Raw genomic sequence first — 17508 nt, 5'->3', positions numbered from 1 at the left:
AGATCCACAAAAAGGTCACAAACCATGATTCCAGCAGAAACCAAGATAGTTGTTCCATCCCTCCATTCGTTTTTATTATCATCCTATCATGAAATATTTTATTACTACTGAATTTCATAGTTTCTGCCAAAGGTAATGTCTATAATCAGCACCAAAGTATAAAAACTATGGCTCTTGGTCTCTGACCTCACTTAAAGAGACTCCCAATGCCTCAACAGCAATCCTAAGAACAGGCTGCTCCGACCTGGCTGATCTTGGGGGAGGGAAACTCCTAACAGGCACTGAAACTCTGTAATTGTTCGGAACTTGAGGACAGTTGTCCAAGGCACTAACAGCCCTATTTTGTCCATAAAGATAAGGGATTTGTGAAATGGGGGTGGGGAAATGGAGAGTGGGGTACAGGGTTTGGGGCGGGGCAGTGGAGAAGAAATCATAGCTGCACTTAAGTTAAGGGAACTATAGAATCCCTGGGTAGCCCAGCTGTTAAGCCTCTGAATCTTGGTTTCAGCTCAGGTCATGATCTCATGGGTCCTGAGATCAAGCCCTGTGCCTGGCTCTGCACTTAGCTGGGAGTCTGCTTGAAGATTCTCTCCCTCTGCCCCTCTCTCTGTACTCATGCTTGAGTGCTCTCTCTCTCTCTCTCAAATAAATAGATAAATGTTTAAAAATTAGTTAATTAGGGGCACCTGGGTGGCTAAGTCAGTTAAGCTTCTAGAAGCCTTTGGTTCGGGTCATGAGCCTAAGGACCTGGGATGGAGCCCTGCATCTGGCTCCCTGCTCAGCAGGGAACCTGCTTCTTCCTCACCTTCTCCCTCTGTTCTCTCTCTGTCTGTCAAATAAATGAATAAATAAAATCTTTTTAAAAAATTAATTCTTAATTAATTGAGAATTCCCTTGGATGAGTGGGGTAATTTAAACAGCAAAACAAAATTCAACGCAACATCATTATCTGTTAGCCTTAAATTGTTCAAAAGAGCCTTCAATCATACAAATATATTAAAATATACAATAAAATTCATGTTGCTTGACCTACATTAATATTACTATGTGTGTATCAATATTGATATCTATATTAATACTGCCTATATTGGGGTTACAATTAATGTAAAAATTTGGCTTCTGATGACTTTTGTAAATCTGACTACCCCAAATCCCTGGGAAATACATGAGTCCACAAAATGCTTCACCATCTCTACCTTGACTTCACTGACAGTCTCCAGAATCAGGTCCATTACAGTTTCCATAAACCTTAAGATCAAGTGTAGATCAATAACAATTTGTAATTTAAGTAAGGAACCATAGGTTATACCTGCACTGGCAAAATGAGGAGCATTATTGGTGAAAATTAGGAATAATACTCTACTTTCCAAATGTGCTTTCCAGGTGGTTTATCACTGTCAAAATAGGCCAATTGTGAATTTAGTATGCAATTAAAGTGTCAGATATCCCAGAGTTCTAGTGCTGACATTACCTGACTATGCAGGTTTTACAAGCAAAGAAATTGAAAGGGTTCACATAATCCACCAAAGCCCATCACTAACCACCATCACCTAATTGTACTGATATCTGCCATATGCAAAGCAAAGAACTAGGCACTGCAAAAAGCAGAAATGGGCTCTCCAGGAGTTTTAGGACTTAGCTAGAAAAATAAGATATATACTTTATATATATAGTATAGGTGAAATAGTATATATAGTATGAGTAAAATAGATATATATGTATTTATATATACATACTATATGTAAATATATAAATATATATGGTATAAGTAAAATAATATATATATGTATACGTATAATATACAGTGAAGATAAGGATTGTATCATAAAATGCCAAAATGATGGTAGGTGAAAATAATTCCTTGCTATTAGAATAAAAAGACATAGAGAAGTCATATCTCTGGGACTGATAAGGATGAAATGAATCTCATGACAAATGGAGGGTTTGAACTAACTCTTCAAGAAGGAATTAAACTTGGAAGGCCAAAGTACCACCCGGGGAAGATTTAAATATTAAGGCAACATTGTGGCCAAAAGCTGGAAGATGAAAACAAAAGTCTGGGCTGGCAAGAGAGGGAGAGGAGCAGAATGAGCAAACCAGTTAGGCTGAATAGACCAGTCTTGGGTAGGGAGATAAATAAGCCTGAAAAGTCAATAAAAAATAATGAATACACTCTGAGTTCTTACTGTATTTCAGGCACTTTAAACACATAAGTTAATCAAATCCTCTCATGAAGTAAGTACTTTTAGTGGCTTGCCCACATTTTACCCACCTAGGAAATGATGGAGTCAGGATTCACACCCAGGCCAATGTAGGTCAGAACCAGGGCTCAGAATCCCCACATTCTTCTGACTCAAGAGTGGGAGGCCCTCATAGGCCAGGCTAAAGAATTCAAGTTTCAGTGTGAGGTGTGAAAATGGGAGCTATGTTATCTGATAACCCACCAGTAATGCCTATAGGCATGGCTTATCACTACTCTAAGAGCGCAAACACTGCATTATCTGATGATTTTTCCAACAACGTTAACGGATAGTAACAATTATTTGTTGACCAGTTCTTTGACTATCGTGCTGATTTACATATTATAAAGTGCTCCGTCCGAACTTGACTAGGAGAATCCACTGTATAGGTATTCCATCATCATATCTTGTCCTTTTAGACCTCAGGACTTAATTTTACCTATTACTCACCTACCACCTCTGCTAGAAATACAGCTCAGGATAATAAACAGAACAATGAAAGTGTTTACTTTCAAATATTCCCTGAATATATATAATCTTCCTGCAAGGAAGAGCTAGTTGACTTGTCAAATAATACAGTCATCCCTTAAAAAAGCGAATTTCTTCATCTTAGGCTCATGTCTTAAAAAATCAGTTGGGTTCTTCAGTTACACACGCACAGGATGGGCCATCTGGATCCTCATAGGGGGCAGCAGTGAACTCTTCTTCTGTTATACCCACAGTAGCCAAATTACTTCTTCTCCCACTGTGGAAAACCACAGAAAACTATCTCTTAATGATTTACTGCCCAACCCCCAGCCCACAAATCAAAGAATTGGGTTGAGTGAGAAATAAAAAGGAACGGTGGCCAGTGGCAATGAGAAGGAGAGTATTTCAGTTTATTTTCTTAAGCCAATTAATGATAAAGCGGCATGAAGGGAAAGAAAGACACAACATGGCCGTGAAAGACTTTTTTTTTTTCCAGATAAATGGCCAGATATCAGATTCTGTAATAAGTACTTCCACCTATCAAAACATACACACACACACATACACACACACATACACACATACACACACATTAACTTTGGGTTGGAGAAGAAAGATAAAGATCTTAAAAATACAAGATAATATTCAGGAAGCCTTGTGGATATCATAAAATGTTGGAACTTTGAAGGACCCTTGGAAGTCATCTAATCCAGACATTGCAAACCCAAGGTCCATGAACTCTACACAGCAGACAGAGGTGTTTCGTTGGGCCTACAGAATGTTGTTTGTTGTTGATATGTTTTCTTTAACTGAGTCAACGCCTTAAAGTAGAGAAAATTCAAGTAATAATCCAGATATGTGTCTTCTCTTAAAAACTGGAAGACCTGGGATCCCTGGGTGGCGCAGCGGTTTGGCGCCTGCCTTTGGCCCAGGGCGCGATCCTGGAGACCCGGGATCGAATCCCACGTCGGGCTCCCGGTGCATGGAGCCTGCTTCTCCCTCTGCCTGTGTCTCTGCCTCTCTCTCTTTCTCTCTGTATGACTATCATAAATAAATAAAAAAAATTAAAAAAAAAAAAACTGGAAGACCTAACAGCACTGAACCCCCTCCTCCCAATGGCAGCAGCGAGCTGCAACTGAGTAGCAGCTGCCTCCTTTAGAGAAGGCTTGAACTCAGTCCTCCACCACTTCTTCTTGTTCTAGAATACAAGGCTGGGTGTCAAACATTTAAACAAAATAGGAGATGGTGTAGTCCTTCTACCTACTTCATTTTATTCATTTATTGTGCCTGTCGATTCCTATAGGCATTTGAGTTTACAAGCTGTGCTCTAGTCCATTCTCCTCATTTAAAGAAGAACAACTCAGCTGGGGTGGTAAAGTGACTTACAAAATTCATTCCAGTGGGCACCTGGATGCTCACTTGGCTGAGCATCTGACTCTTGGTTTTCCTGGATCAAGCCCGGCTTCAAGCTCCATACTCAGTGCTCTGTCTGCTTGACATTCTCTTTCCCTTTCCCTCTGCCCCTCCCCCTGATGCGAGTGTGGGCATGCCCTCTCCCTAAATTAATTAAATCTTTAAAAAAATCATTAGGAGCACCTGGGTGGCTCAGTGGTTGAGCGTCTGCCTTTGGCTCAGGGCTTAATCCCAGGGTTCTGGGATCGAGTTCCCCATCAGGCTCCCTGCAGGGAGCCTGCTTCTCCCTCTGCCTAAGTCTTTGCGTCTCCCTCTCTGTGTCTCTCATAAGTAAATAAATAAAATCTTTAAAAATAATAATAATAAAATAAATAAATAATCATTAAGTTTACAAAAAAAAAACTCATTCCATTAAAAATAAGACGATCATCCGCAGGGATTATGGTCTAATAACAACCAGAAAGTATGCACAACTAAATTTAGGCTGTGTGCATACAGTGCCAGAATCAGTGGAGCAAGGTTAAAATTTCAATCACTTTACTGACCCAGCGTCCCCCTCCCCAAAAGAGGAAGATTCTCCAGTTGTCAGAATAAATGTACTGCCTATTTTGGCTTAGTATACAGTTATAATGTGCCAAAATTTATCCTCAGGGCATGATTTATTGAGAAGACAGACAAAACACTTACTATAGACATGCAAATGCTTCTAAAAATGAGACTTTATAAAAAAAATGGAGTGGCGGGAAGTATGTCTAAAAAATTTCTCTTCTGAAAATTTAACTGATATATTGGAAGGAAAATGACAAATTTGTTGAGTGATCGCTTTTGACTCAGGTACTTTGCATGCATTATCCCAGTTAACCCTCACAGCAGCCCAAGGTGGGTGGTATTATTACTTCCACTTTACAAACAACAAAAAAAGGTACATTCAGAAGCATTCATTCAATAACTCGAAGATGACCCGGCTGTTCCATCGGGGGCCATACCCAGATTCAAACTCTGATGAGCATGTTTGCAATGTTCCTAAAAGGAGGAAATGTGGCTTATCACACAGAGAGATCTCACTGATCTTTGTATCACAAGCCTGCTTTCCTGAAGCCCACCAAGTGCTCTATACGAGGACTTTCGCAAATGTCATAATTTGAACAATTCTAACATACAAAATTAATTCCTTCAGGCAAGTTCTTTAACAAGGTTAAGAAAGCCTTGGTTCTTCCTGTTATATATAGTCAGCGACCCCTAGGCAGGTGTTTACTGAGGGGATTAGCAAAATCTCTTTTCTAAATAACATTTCTTCTTAGATTTGTTATAAAAGTTAGTAGTCAAGGCTTTGGCTGAATATACAAGCCAAAAGCACGTTTGCTAATGAATAAGAATAATAACTAAAATTAAAATAAAAAGTAATTCAAGAATAAGAGCTTTTGAAGAGTCAGGAATTTGATTAAAAATTCACTTGCTTTTTTTCTATAATGAAACAGTTCCTTAACCACAAAACAGCTTTTATAATAATGCAGAAGAGTATGGTTCCAAGTAAAACACCACTCCCCATTTTAATCATGGCTATTATTTTTGAAAATGAAAATGGCTGAGGTCATTGTAATCTATTTTAGGGTTTGCACGGGTTGGTGGTATTTTTTTCTTGGCTTTGAGCTCTCCATGTTACCAGCTAACTGTTATGGGTTTTGCTATGCGCCCTTTCAAATCCCATTCTTTTTAATAATGTTGTACTTTATACACATAAATTAGAGTGAATTCCACTTTCTTTCCTAACAACTCCAGATGGGGTCCACACTTTCAAGAGGACTAGGACTTGCCTTTTTTTTTTTTAATTAAGTATGTACTTCTTAGAACAAGTATGTTCCTATCTTCATTAAAATGCTGTGAATGAAAAAAAAAAAAATGCTGTGAATGCTCATATGCTGAGAGAATGGTAAAAACACAGAATTCCCGTAGTCCGTTTCAAAATCAAACTGAAATATGAGGATAGCATTTGTGTATCTACCCTTTCCAACTTACAAAGACAGACACACATAGAGAAAAAAAATGTCCAGAAATAAAACATCATCTGGGCAGAGCTCTAGATCTACCGATACCCATGGACTGGGGTAGTCTACAGATATCCATTTAGGACACATCCCCTGTAGGACCCAGCAGACAAAATTATCAAATATCTAAGGACATTGTAGTTACACATTCAAGCCTTCCTTTTCATGTGATTAATATTTCACTGACTTTCTGAATGTAGCGTGGTTTTTTATAATAATTCGCTATCACAGCACACAGTCCAGCCCAAGATCCATCGAAATAGTGCCTACCCAGGCACAAGTGAGAGAGTGTCTTTACAAAACATACATATGGTGAAGGTCTGCCTATTAAAATGCCTTAAGCTCTGTTTGTTTGTTTATTTTCTTAAAAATCAACTTGCAAGCCCAATGTAATAAGATGCTGTAGCTTTTATGAAAGAGGTGAAATAATTTTAAACACAGACACACAATGAGTTTATTTATTTAGAAACTTGTTAAATAGAGTCTGGGAATTCAAATATTCAATGTTGACATTGTACAGAACTGGCCAGGAGCCAGAACCCAGTCTCCAGAGGGACCCATTGGACAAGGAATTTAGGCCTTTCTCTCCTCCCACTTGAGCTAAATAGGTAGAGGCCATTAGTTATACCCACAGCAATATCTGAACCGCACTCAAATAAGCTGCCCTCGCCAGGGCACTTCAAAGGAGGGCAAGTGTGTTTAGCTTTTTAGTGCTGAACTAGAGCGATATGTCACACTTTTGAAAGAGTTCTGTAAACAGTTTCTTCCTTATGTAGAAACATCTCTGAAGTTTCTTGTATGGCATGTAAGCAAGGATAATTAACAAGGATTATACTTTTTTTCATTTGCTGGGGGAAAAATATAATACCAATCTGTGTGCAAACGGGGAATGTGGAGAAAGGGGCACGCTGCTCCTACCTTTCTCCCTCTCTTGTTTTCTGCTCCATTTGTTTGTCTCCTTTTTATCCTCTTCCTCACACTTGTTCTCACTACACAGCCAATTTCCTTGAGAATTCTCTGGTAAACTCCCAAGGCCAGAAGAGTGAGAAGGGGAAAATCTAATTTTAGAACAGGACCGTGGCAGATGGGGTGGGGAGGGAACTAATGATTCATACTGGGCTGCCCAGATGAACAGAAAAGCAGACCCCACAGATCTTTTTAGAGAGTGCCTAAAGCAGCGGCTTCCAGCCAAGGAAGGGTTAACCACCACTCCAGAAAAATGTGCCTGGCACCACTACAGTGTGTGTGTCTCCTCCGCAGGGTCTCCTCCCAGCAGCTCTCCCCCTCCACCCCCCACCCCTGCCGGGAAGAGTGAATGAAGGTGTGCTTGACTTCCCACTTGAGTGTTCCTTAACTCCGGACCTGTGAGTGTGTGTGTGTGTGTGAGAGAGAGAGAGAGAGAGAGAGAAGTGAGCGTGTGTGCACGTGTGTATACACGGTGAGTGCACACCGGGCTCTCAGAGAGGCAGCCTGCCAGGCACTCAGCATCTCTGAGCCTGGAAAGAGGGAAGATCTGGCCTAAGCCTGGGAGCCAGGAGCTGGGCAGCTAGAGGCAGAAGGTGTGGGGGTCCTCCCTGGGTGAGCCTGCCAGCCTCCTCCCAGGGCCTCCCCAGCTCCACCCCACTCCTCAAGAGAACCCACTTCCACTGCCTGAGCCGGCTCTGAGATGAGGGGTGGGAGGCTGTGCCCAGCTCTTGGGACTGGGGCTCTTCTATTTGCTGAGTTCCTCGGGAACAGGGGTGAGGGCCATTGGCCAGACGGTGACAAGTCAAGTTTCTCCACTTCGGGACCGCTTGGAGCAGAGGCAAGACGGAGGAGGTGCGGGGGAGAGGGGGACAGAGCTAGATGGGCCGAGGGCACCAAGTCGGGCTCTCTCTTGCCCTCCTTTGCCCTTCCTGCCCGCCCCCCAGTCCCCATCCTTGCCCTTCCTGCCCCAGGCCACGTCTGCTGCGATAACCTGGCCCCAACTTTCAGAAGTGAAATAAAATAAACTCCCAGACGACAAGATGTTTAAAGGGAAACTGCTTACGGAGTTCCTACCTTCAACTTGATAAAACAGAAGAAGAAAGCAGAAATTTCTTAGGATGACGCATTAATTTCTATTCGATAAGCGTCCTACGTGGTGGTGAGTGTCTGTCGGTGGAGGAGGCCCGGCCCCCGGGTCAGAGGGAGAGGCCTCCGCTCAGAAAACCCGAGAACTGGGCTGCCCCGCAAAGACCAGCTCACGCACACTTATGCACACACTCACACGCACAGTCGCCAAGACCTGCGACTTCTCAGCCCCTACAAATAAAAACCTGAAACAGGAGCCTTTCTTCCTAGCCTTCCTGCCTCTGCAGCTAATGAACCGTACCCTTCCACAGTGTTGGGGTGGGGGGCACTGAAAAGCGTTATTAACCTTCTCCTAAACATAGAATTTTTTTTCTTTTTGGAAACACATCGAAATGCTGCAGGAAGACTGCGCTCCAAGTGCCAAATGCAATAAAGAAGCCCTAAGCCAGGGTAATGGTCAAGTAATGGCAAATAAACCGCCTTCCTAGAAGGGGCCTCTGCCTCCGTCGGGCGAGCGGTTTTTTTCCTCCTCAAAAGCAGTCTGAAATAAACAAGCAAAATGTGTTTTTTAAACAAAGCTCTGTATTGCATCTCCCCCCCCCCTTTTTTTAAACTATGGAGAAAAACATACATGAGTGGGCATGCGGGCAGTGCAGGCTGGAACCTGGGTGCGCACTTCCTTTGTTATCTTAGGTATTGGGCTGCTAAGGTGAGGAGTTTAAGCACGTGAGGGAGGGTCCTCATCTACCTTCCCTATTTAAGAGCCTCTTTTTAAACACAGATCAAGTGTACAAGTAACAAGTGCCCCCCTCTCCGGGGTCTTGCTAATCGCATCGCCTTCTGGGTCTTTACGAGACTTCTGGGGGGCCGGTAGCTAAGGGGGGGTTACACGTAGCAACTCGTTCATGGCTGTGATTGAAACCCTGCCGGGTGTCACTTGAGAGAAGTGGGGTGGGGGCTGCCTCGGTGCTTCGGCTCTAGACAGGCTGGGCAAACCCAACCTGACTTCTTTCCCATCACCAGGAGAAAAAAAGTTGCAACTGGCAATTCCAGCACCGCCCAGGTGCTCTCTCTCCTAGCTGCCCAAAAAAACCGCTGGGAAGCCTCCCCGCGCTGCCAGAGTCTGCTTGGCTTTTAGTTTTCTCTTCTTAAAGATGGGAATAAAAGCCAAGGGCTTTAGACAGTACAACTGTCAATCTTCTTGCTTTTCCCTTCTTTGTTTTTTTAATTAAACGGTTTATTCCTCCCAAATGATTTGCAACGAATTTCTCGGTTTCAACTATTGTAGAGGGAGGAAAACAAAAAAAAAAAAAAACAAGCCCTATAAGTTGGAACATGGGTTGTGCATGGGTTGTGCATTCATTCTGGGCTTAACTTCGGTGGGTACTTTCAGGGTCCATGGGATCCTGTACTGTAGCCAAGATCCTGACAGGACTTGGCCACCACAGAAATTTACAAAAAAACAAAAAACAACAACAAAAAAAAAGAATAACAAGGAGTCCAGAAAACGACTAGTTCCTATGTGATTTGTTTCCATTATAATGTTGGCTTTGCATGTTAAAAAAAAAAAAAAAGAGCATAAAGGTATGCTTTTTAAAGTATGCTGGTCACAACTGCCTCTTTCTAACCCAGAAAAAGAAAGCAAGCAAGGCAGACAGAGCGGCGAAGTTTTCGCTGGGCTGCGCGGCAAGGGGTCACTGCCTATCTCCGAAACTCACGCATCGCGGCGGGGGAAGGAAATCGCGCCTTAAAATACAAAAAAAAAAAAAAAAAAATCCCTACATTTGATATGATTTCCTTTATGGCTCGGGTTGTAACTGGAGAATCGCAGACAGCAGCGCGCTCCTGCCTAAGCAGGGCTGCCCGGTGGCCACAGCTGGAGCCGCGGGAGCAGACTCGGAGGCGCAGCGAGGAAAGTTTGCACGAGCTCCCTTGTAGGGACCGCAGCGCGGCCGCGGCGTCCTCACCGGCACTGGAGACACCCCCCACCCCCCCCAAAAAATGAGCCTCTGCCTGGAAGAATGACAAATACCATCCGATCGGGAAATGAGGTTCAGTTTCTGGACGTGGAGCGGGCTGCGCGAGCGGGGGTACTTTAGCAGGGCGGCGTAGAGCTTGGCAATTAAAATAAGTTGAAAAAAGTTGCTCAAGGAAATTCGAAGGGTTTTGTGTTCTGCTTTCACTTCGGCGGATCCCGGGCAAGGAGGCGCAAAGCATTCGGCTTTCGTTTCACGACTTAGGCTGGAACAGGCTCTGCACGCCTCCCTCCCGCGCACGGTTCTCTCCCCCCAGACACGCACATGCACACGCACATGCACACTCACATGCACACACACATGCACACACATGCACACGCACATGCACGCACATGCACACACACGCACATGCACACACATGCACACGCACATGCACACACACGCACATGCACACGCACATGCACATGCACACACACATGCACACACACACGCACGCACACGCCCCAAACCTTCAGCCGCAATTGAAGCCCCCAGGCCTCCGAGCTTATGCCCATTTAATTTCTCCTCGGATGAAAATAAAGACATCGGCCTCGTTTAAAAGAAAACAGAAAACACCGGGTCTTCCCGGCGCCCTCGGACAGTGTCGCGGCTAAGTGACACGAACAGTATCCAAAAGAGAAACAGACGGACTGACGACCCGGGAGCCCTGTCCACGGGGATCTCGAGGACGGGGTGAAAGGAAGCGTCCTGGGAGGTGATCGAGTGCTTGAGTGGGGACCGGCGAGGACACCATCCCACTGGGCGCGACGCGGCGGCCCACGGAGCCCACGGAGCCCAGCCCGCGGGGGTGCCGCGGTCCTGCGCGCGGCGGCTGCGGGCACCCGGAGGCCGGGGCGGGGGCGTGCTGCGCTGGGGGGCGCGAAGGGCGGAGAGACTGGGGGTCCGCGGCGCCGAAGCAGCCTCCCCTCCCCCCGCCTCCTTTCTCTGGGCCACAGCAGAACAATTGGGTGTTCTCAGCGAGTGGGAGGGCGCACGGCGGCCTGTCCCGCGACCGAGGCGGCCGCAGCCTCGCGCGCTGACACCCCCGGGAGGCGGGCTTGGGCCGCGCGGGTCTGCTCCTCCCGGCCCCCCTTACGCTCGCGGGGGAAGCATCTGGACAGACCCGGTCCTATCGCCCGCAGTCCCGGTCGAGGCTCCCGCCTTGCCAGACCGCGTCGGCTCCGCGGCCCATTCCAGGCGAAGTCCCCCCAACACTTCTGCGAGAAGAGTGGGGGTGGGGCCCCCCGCCGGCCCTGCCCGAGCGCGAGCTCCCAGGTCCCGCGTGAGAGGCCGCGCCGCGCCGGGCAGGCAGGGGGCGCCGGGGAGGGTTAGTGACCCGAGACCCGGGCTGTATCCAGAAATAGAGCGACAGGCCGTGCGGCGCTCTCCCCGCGGCCTACGGTCCCGGCAGCCCGCCCCCTGGGGGCCACGCGGCGCCCCGCCAGCCCGGAGCTCGCCGGCGGGAGCAGGCCCCGGCGGCCCCTCGGCCCCTCGGCCCCGGCGGCGGCCGCCGCTGCCCGCGCGCCCCGCGCCCGTCCCCGCGCGCTCGCCGGGGCCTCGGCTGTGCTCACCTGCCCCCGCGCCCTCCGCGGAGCCGCCCGACCCCCGGCGCCCCGGCCCCCGCGCGGGAGCCCCGCCGCCCCGCCGCCCCGGGGCACGCCGAGCGCACAGCGCCCACTACCGCGCCCGCCGCTCGGCGCAGCCCGCCCGCCCGCGCAACTTCCCGCGGCCGCCGCGCAACTTTCCCCAACTCCGCCGCCGCCGCCGCCGCGGCTCCCGCCGAGCCCGCCGCCCACCCCGAGCCCCAGAAACAACGCGCCGCTCGCAGACGCTCCCATCCCCAGCCCGCCCCCCCACCCCCGCTCCCCCTCCCCTCCGCGGGACTAGCTGGTTGGCCAGAGGCGACTCTCCTCCGCCTGGGGGGAAGGGGAGGGGAGGGGAGGGGGAGACTCTCCTCTCCGCTCCCCCCACCCCACCCCTTCCCGCTGGCTCTCGCGCGCTCTTCTCCCTCCCACCCCGGCCCCGGCTGCCCCCACCCCCACCCCCACCCCGGGGTTGCCACAGCTGGTCGGTGCGCGGGGCTGAGGGCTGCCCGGCTCCTCCGGCGCCCACAGCAGCAGCGGGAGCGCGGCGGCCGGGCGCGAGGCTGGGACCGGCAGGTTGCTGGGGCTGCGCTGCGCCCGCCCTCGGCCCGGGCCCCGGCGCCCGGGGCAGCCGCGCGCTCCCTCCCGGAGCGCTGGAGACAGATATGCAAGATGGCAGAGGAGGGGGAAAGCCAATAGAAAAGGGATATTGCACCTACTTGTGGCCAGTTTCCTTGCCCTGCCTTTGGATCTCATGCTGTGCCCAGTCCTGCAGCCGCTGGTGTGTGGTTGGGGTTTTTTTTTCTTGGATCTTTTCCTTCTTTTGCTCTCCCTCTCGCTCCCTCCCTCGCTCCTCTCCCTCTCCCTCTCTCTCTCACACACACACACACACACGCACACGCACTTACACACACTCACTCCGTCTTTCCCTCTTTCACTCTCTCTCCCTCCCTCTCTCCCTTTCTCTCAATCCACACTCGCTATCTCTCCAGCATTGTCAGTTCGGACACCTTCGCACATGCGCGCTAGACGCCCCTCCAACATCTCAGCGCCGCCAAAAAAAGTTTGGAGCGATTTATCACTTTGATTTGGAGATCTTGTCAGATGGCAATCGCTGAGGAGGCGGAGAAAGGGAGCCACGGGGAGGGCGGCGGGGGGCGGGGAGCGAGCACAGGGAGCCAGAGGGGAGCAGACACCTCGCCCCCAAAAAAAGGCGGGCGCGGGGGTGGGGGGGCGGCACGAAAGAGACCAAGGCAAAGGATTGATTTCGCGTCGGAATCTCCAATAAGCCTGTACCATTACTATTCCTGTTCTTCCCACCATAAATTGCAGATTTTCTATTGCCATCCACGGAGAAAGCGAGAAGTGGGGCTTTTGAGACCTTTTCCGTGCTAAAGAACGAGAAGGACAGGACTCCTGACAAATGATCCAGGAGAAAGTGAGAATCATCCCGAACTTCAGGAAATCTGCTGCCGCCGCTCCTCCTGCTGCTGGAGCTATTGCGGCTTGTGCTCTCAGAGTTGAAAGCAGAATTAAGTGGCCGTTTTCTTCCTTGAGGTTAGGTATAACACCAACGCCCGCAGCTACCCTTGGAGCATTTCAGTGGTCCAGTCCCACCCAGTAGGGATGAGCACTTTGATTCCCAGGTCCGGGCAGGCTCGGGCATTTAACATCCCAGACCTCCTGCTTCCCCGAGGTCGGCTGTCACCTTCCGGCCTCCCCCACCGCTGCCCCCATCTCCTGTGGCTGCAGCTCAGCCTGCTGCCATTTTCACTCACTCGCTTAAAGCCACAACCTTTTGGGTCAAGCGAAAGAGGAGGTGGGGGTGGGGGGGAATTCCTCCCCCACCCTTAAAAAAAAAAAAAACATTGTCGAGAGTTGCTTTAATTACAGGATTTACCAATGAAGTGGGCACACAGAAACGGGGAAATCCTAAAGGGGCCAGCTGTGTTCAAGGTATGAATCAATTTCAACTGCGTATAGATTTTCTCTTGGTACAACCTCCTTGCATTAAACAGTTTTGTTCAATACCTTCCATGAGCTATTTACGTCCCCAATAATATCTGTTGCAAATCCTGCCAGACACCGTAAAAGAAAATTACAGTCTTTTCAGTCTCTGTGCTGCAACAGTACATCCTTGATGTTCCAGTTAGAGGAAAAGGAAAAGAAAAGCAAGCCCTGGCCATGAGTCTGGCAAAGGCAGGGGAGGGAAGGGGAGATCATTGAGGATACCTTGAGCAAATAGCAAGGCTCAAGCCTAAAGGGCATTCGTCAATGGCTCGTTAAATTAAAAAAATAAATAAAAAATTAAAAAAATCTCTGTTTAAGGAAATCAAAATTCAAAGGATCGCCCTGGCTAGGGATGCCCACCATTTCTTTCCTCAGAGCTGTGTAATTCTGGAAGCATGTGGCTGAAGGATACAGGTCCCTGGAGAACCAAGTACAGGTCCCAAGAGAGACAGATGTGAAATGTTGAAATGTGGGGGAAAGAAAGGAAGCAAAGGAAAGAATTACGCAGAGCAGGAGTAAAACAACTTCCCAAAGAGAAGGTTCTGGTAAGCACCAGACGGACACAAGAGAACTCTACCATTCCCTCCGGACTGAAGAGGCAGGTGGGTTTTTTTTTTTTTTTTTCTTCCAGTCCGACTACAATTCCTGTTGCTCTGTCCATCCAGGTGGTGTACTTAAGCACAACAGAGGTGGGTGCAAAAGCATCGGGCACTTCAACATTCTGAGTGTGGATACCCAGAGGTCTGAGTGTGAGTTCACAGGCTCCTCTCAGTTTAGATGGAGTCGTGCCTCCCCTCTGACCAGTAAGTGTTCTCCCAGGAAAAGGAGAAGTGGGGGATTGAGAACCTTTAGAAAGGGAATAAAATCTCTAGGGAGAGAAACGCCAGGCTGGCCGGCAGGACGATCAGAGAAGCAGTTTAAGGACTCCCTGGGGACCCTCACTTAGACCAAAGGACAGAGAGGCTGCACTGGAGCATCAGGCCCCTCCCAACCGTCAAGAACCTCCAGAGCCCAGTCCCCCCGGGAGAGAAGGAAGCCCCCGTGGGGAGGAAGAGCTCCCAGGACTGTAGGAGGCTCAGCCTGGGACTTTTCACCTTCTCAGCCTGGGGATGCTTTAAAAAAAATAATGAAAGGAGTTCCTATCCTCCCCTCTGCTGCTCTCGTTGATTCCTTTCATCTAGTCCCCGGGTGGGGGGTGGGTGTCCATATCCTGGTCCCCTTGAGGAGAGGAGGTGAAGAGGAGTGCCAGGGAATTTTCTAAGAAACGAAGGTACCCTGGAACCAAACCCAAGATTAAACAGAAGACCCACATGTGAAGCTGCGGTGATTGTTTCTGCTGAGAAATTAAAAACCACGTGGCGGGCCAGGGGTGGGGTGGGGGCTGTGAAGGGAATTGGGGAGGGTATGAAGGACTCAAGAAAATACAATCTGAGTCCCCAGACTTCAGGATCCCTGTCTTTTAAACTTTCCTAGAGGGCGAAGGGCACCGAGGTGACGCGCGCCGCAGGAGTACCCTCCCCTTCTGGTTTTTAAAGTCCCTGGGGTCCCGGCCGCCTCTGCGAATGCCTGGTCTTTCCAGGAGTTTCGGGACACGAGCAAATCCAACCCCTTCCAACTGAAATAATAAACACAAACTCCTCTGCGCCTTAGGGCCAAACCATTGTGAATAGACAAGGCATCATTCTTTTTGCTGGGTGGTTTTTCTTTTTTTTTTTTTTAAGTAAAGTATTCACAATATCATCACTTTTATTTTCAAACCTGAAAGCTGGGTTTCTCTCTCTCTTTCTCTCTCCCTCTCTCTCTCATTTGCTTTCTGCCTTGGGTGAGTATTTAAAAAAAAAAAAAAAAAGCCAAGTTTCTAGTTCAAGTGTGTTTAACCTGATGGAGCAAACGCCCAGCAGCAGCGGACTGCGCTCGCAGCCTGCAGCGCCGCGGCCCCCGCGTGCGGACCTGGGCGGGCTCCCACTTCCAAGTGCAGGAACCCCGTCAGCTCCACCTGTCCTGAGTCTCAGCCGTGAGACCCAAGCAGGTGACTTTCTGTTCAGCGGCCCCTCGGATTCCCAAAACCCTCGGACGGGACGTCCAAGCTGTGGCTCGCTCAAGAGAAAAGAGGCCTCCAACCGGTTGGCCGAGCTGCCCTCGCTCCCGGATTCCCCACCACCCACCTTTCCCTCTCCTCCTGAAATTCGTTTCCTCCAGGGGGCTTGGGTACCAACGTTTTCTTGCGTTTTCTCCAACGGAAGAGAGCATCCTGGAAGCAGTGCCTCCTTGGAAGTCGATGAGCTTACGGGCTGTCTGGATTTGCTTCTTTTATTACTGTCATATTTTGTTTCGGGGGTTTGGGGAGGTTGTGGTTTTTGTGTTTTTTGTTTTTCTTTAAGGAGAAGTAGAGAGATCAAGATGGGAGTTGAAAGGAAGAGGGGTCATGGAAGAGGACAAGAGAAGGATACCCTTTCGCCAACCACGTTTCTTTAATAAATGCTAAAAAACGGCAAATGATTTTCAATACATTGCATGCAACAGGAACTTTTCCTTTCCTCGAATTATAATTGAACCAGCCCCGCAGTGTCTTTGGACGAAAGTTTGAATTCTTTATGGAGGTATTTCTTGGCCTATTGTCTTTGTGCAGTGAACTTTACATCTTGCTATTCAACCTATATTCTCCTGGCTACCAGCAAGATTAATTTAATCATTGTAATGCAATTATTAATACTGTTTACCCAACGCTGGGTTTCAGGTTGGCTGTTAAGAAATTAAACTCTCGCTGGGTGACCAGAGCTAGGCAGGGGTTTCTTCATGTTGAAAGGAAACAGTCCTCTTTATTTAGTCTCAGAGCTCTAGCTTTCGGCCACGGGCTCAATTAGCCAAAATGGAAACAATTTTCATTCATTGCAATAACTCACTGTTCTGGAGATCGCTTTCAAAATATACACTTTATTATTATACGCTGACCTCGGTGGCGTGGAGTGGCAATAAAAGAAAGAGGCAGGGAGATCTATCTAGCCCCCTTGGGCTATAATTATTAGAAATTAATTGGGTTCAGGACCCTGGGTAGTCTAGCTAAATTAATAGCTTGTCTAGTGGTTTAAATCCGAATTTTTAGTCCACGGGAGAAAGAGAGTCACAGACATGAAATGCAGACCCAAGGGACGCCTGAGTTTACTTGCAAGACACTCATCTATTAAATAGTGTCTAGAATACATTTGAGTTGGGGCGAGGGGGCCGGAGGAGGAGGGGCGGGGGCCAGAAGCAAAGAAAGGAGCAAGATGGGGAAGGCGACCGCGAGTGAGCTAAAAGGTCTCGAGTTGATTTTATTCGATTTTTCTTGTCTGCATTGTTTTCGGGAGGGGTTGCATTTAGGGGTTAAAATAAAAAATAAAGATCCCGCGTACTCGGAGCTGTCGTGCCAGAGTAAAAGTGAAAAGGGAGCCTTAGGCAAAAGGAAATTACTGCGAGCCCGCGTGACCTTTCAGGGAGGTAATCAATCAAGTGATCAACAGGGATATTTATCATCGCTATATAGGACTACTTCGCCCTGCGCGGGCGGGGGTGCGGGGGCGAGAGGAGGGTGGAGACGCGCGCACGCGCACACACACACACACACACACACACACACACGCAAAGTTTGGCCGAAGCCGATAAGCCTCGAGACCGAGCACGGAGGCTCTGATAAGTGCTAAGA

At 48.4% G+C, this 17508-nt stretch overlaps 1 protein-coding gene and 1 long non-coding RNA gene across 9 annotated transcripts in view; one reads left to right on the top strand and one right to left on the bottom strand.

Annotated features, from left to right (window-relative positions):
• The window catches only part of MECOM (MDS1 and EVI1 complex locus), a 554726-nt gene extending 541611 nt beyond the window's left edge, over positions 1-13115 (bottom strand). For 2 of the 8 annotated variants that reach the window (XM_041731618.1, XM_041731616.1), the window contains exon 1: positions 12536-13111. In XM_041731618.1, coding sequence (XP_041587552.1) covers positions 12536-12572 — 37 coding nt within the window. In that variant the 5' untranslated portion in view covers positions 12573-13111. Of the gene's footprint in view, positions 1-12535 lie in introns of all 8 variants that reach the window. The other 6 variants (XM_041731625.1, XM_041731619.1, XM_041731621.1 and 3 more) reach the window with 5 other exon arrangements.
• LOC121477371 lies at positions 12071-14132 on the top strand. Its single transcript, XR_005984222.1, has 2 exons — positions 12071-12597; positions 13149-14132. It is a non-coding gene; the product is annotated as an uncharacterized LOC121477371 (long non-coding RNA).
• The last annotated feature ends 3376 nt before the right edge of the window (positions 14133-17508 follow it).

Source organism: Vulpes lagopus, chromosome 17 (assembly GCF_018345385.1).
Source record: "Vulpes lagopus strain Blue_001 chromosome 17, ASM1834538v1, whole genome shotgun sequence".
In the NCBI taxonomy this organism is placed as follows: Eukaryota; Metazoa; Chordata; class Mammalia; order Carnivora; family Canidae; genus Vulpes; species Vulpes lagopus.
Note: the sequence above shows the minus strand (reverse complement) of the source record. Positions and strands in the feature narration are given on the sequence as shown.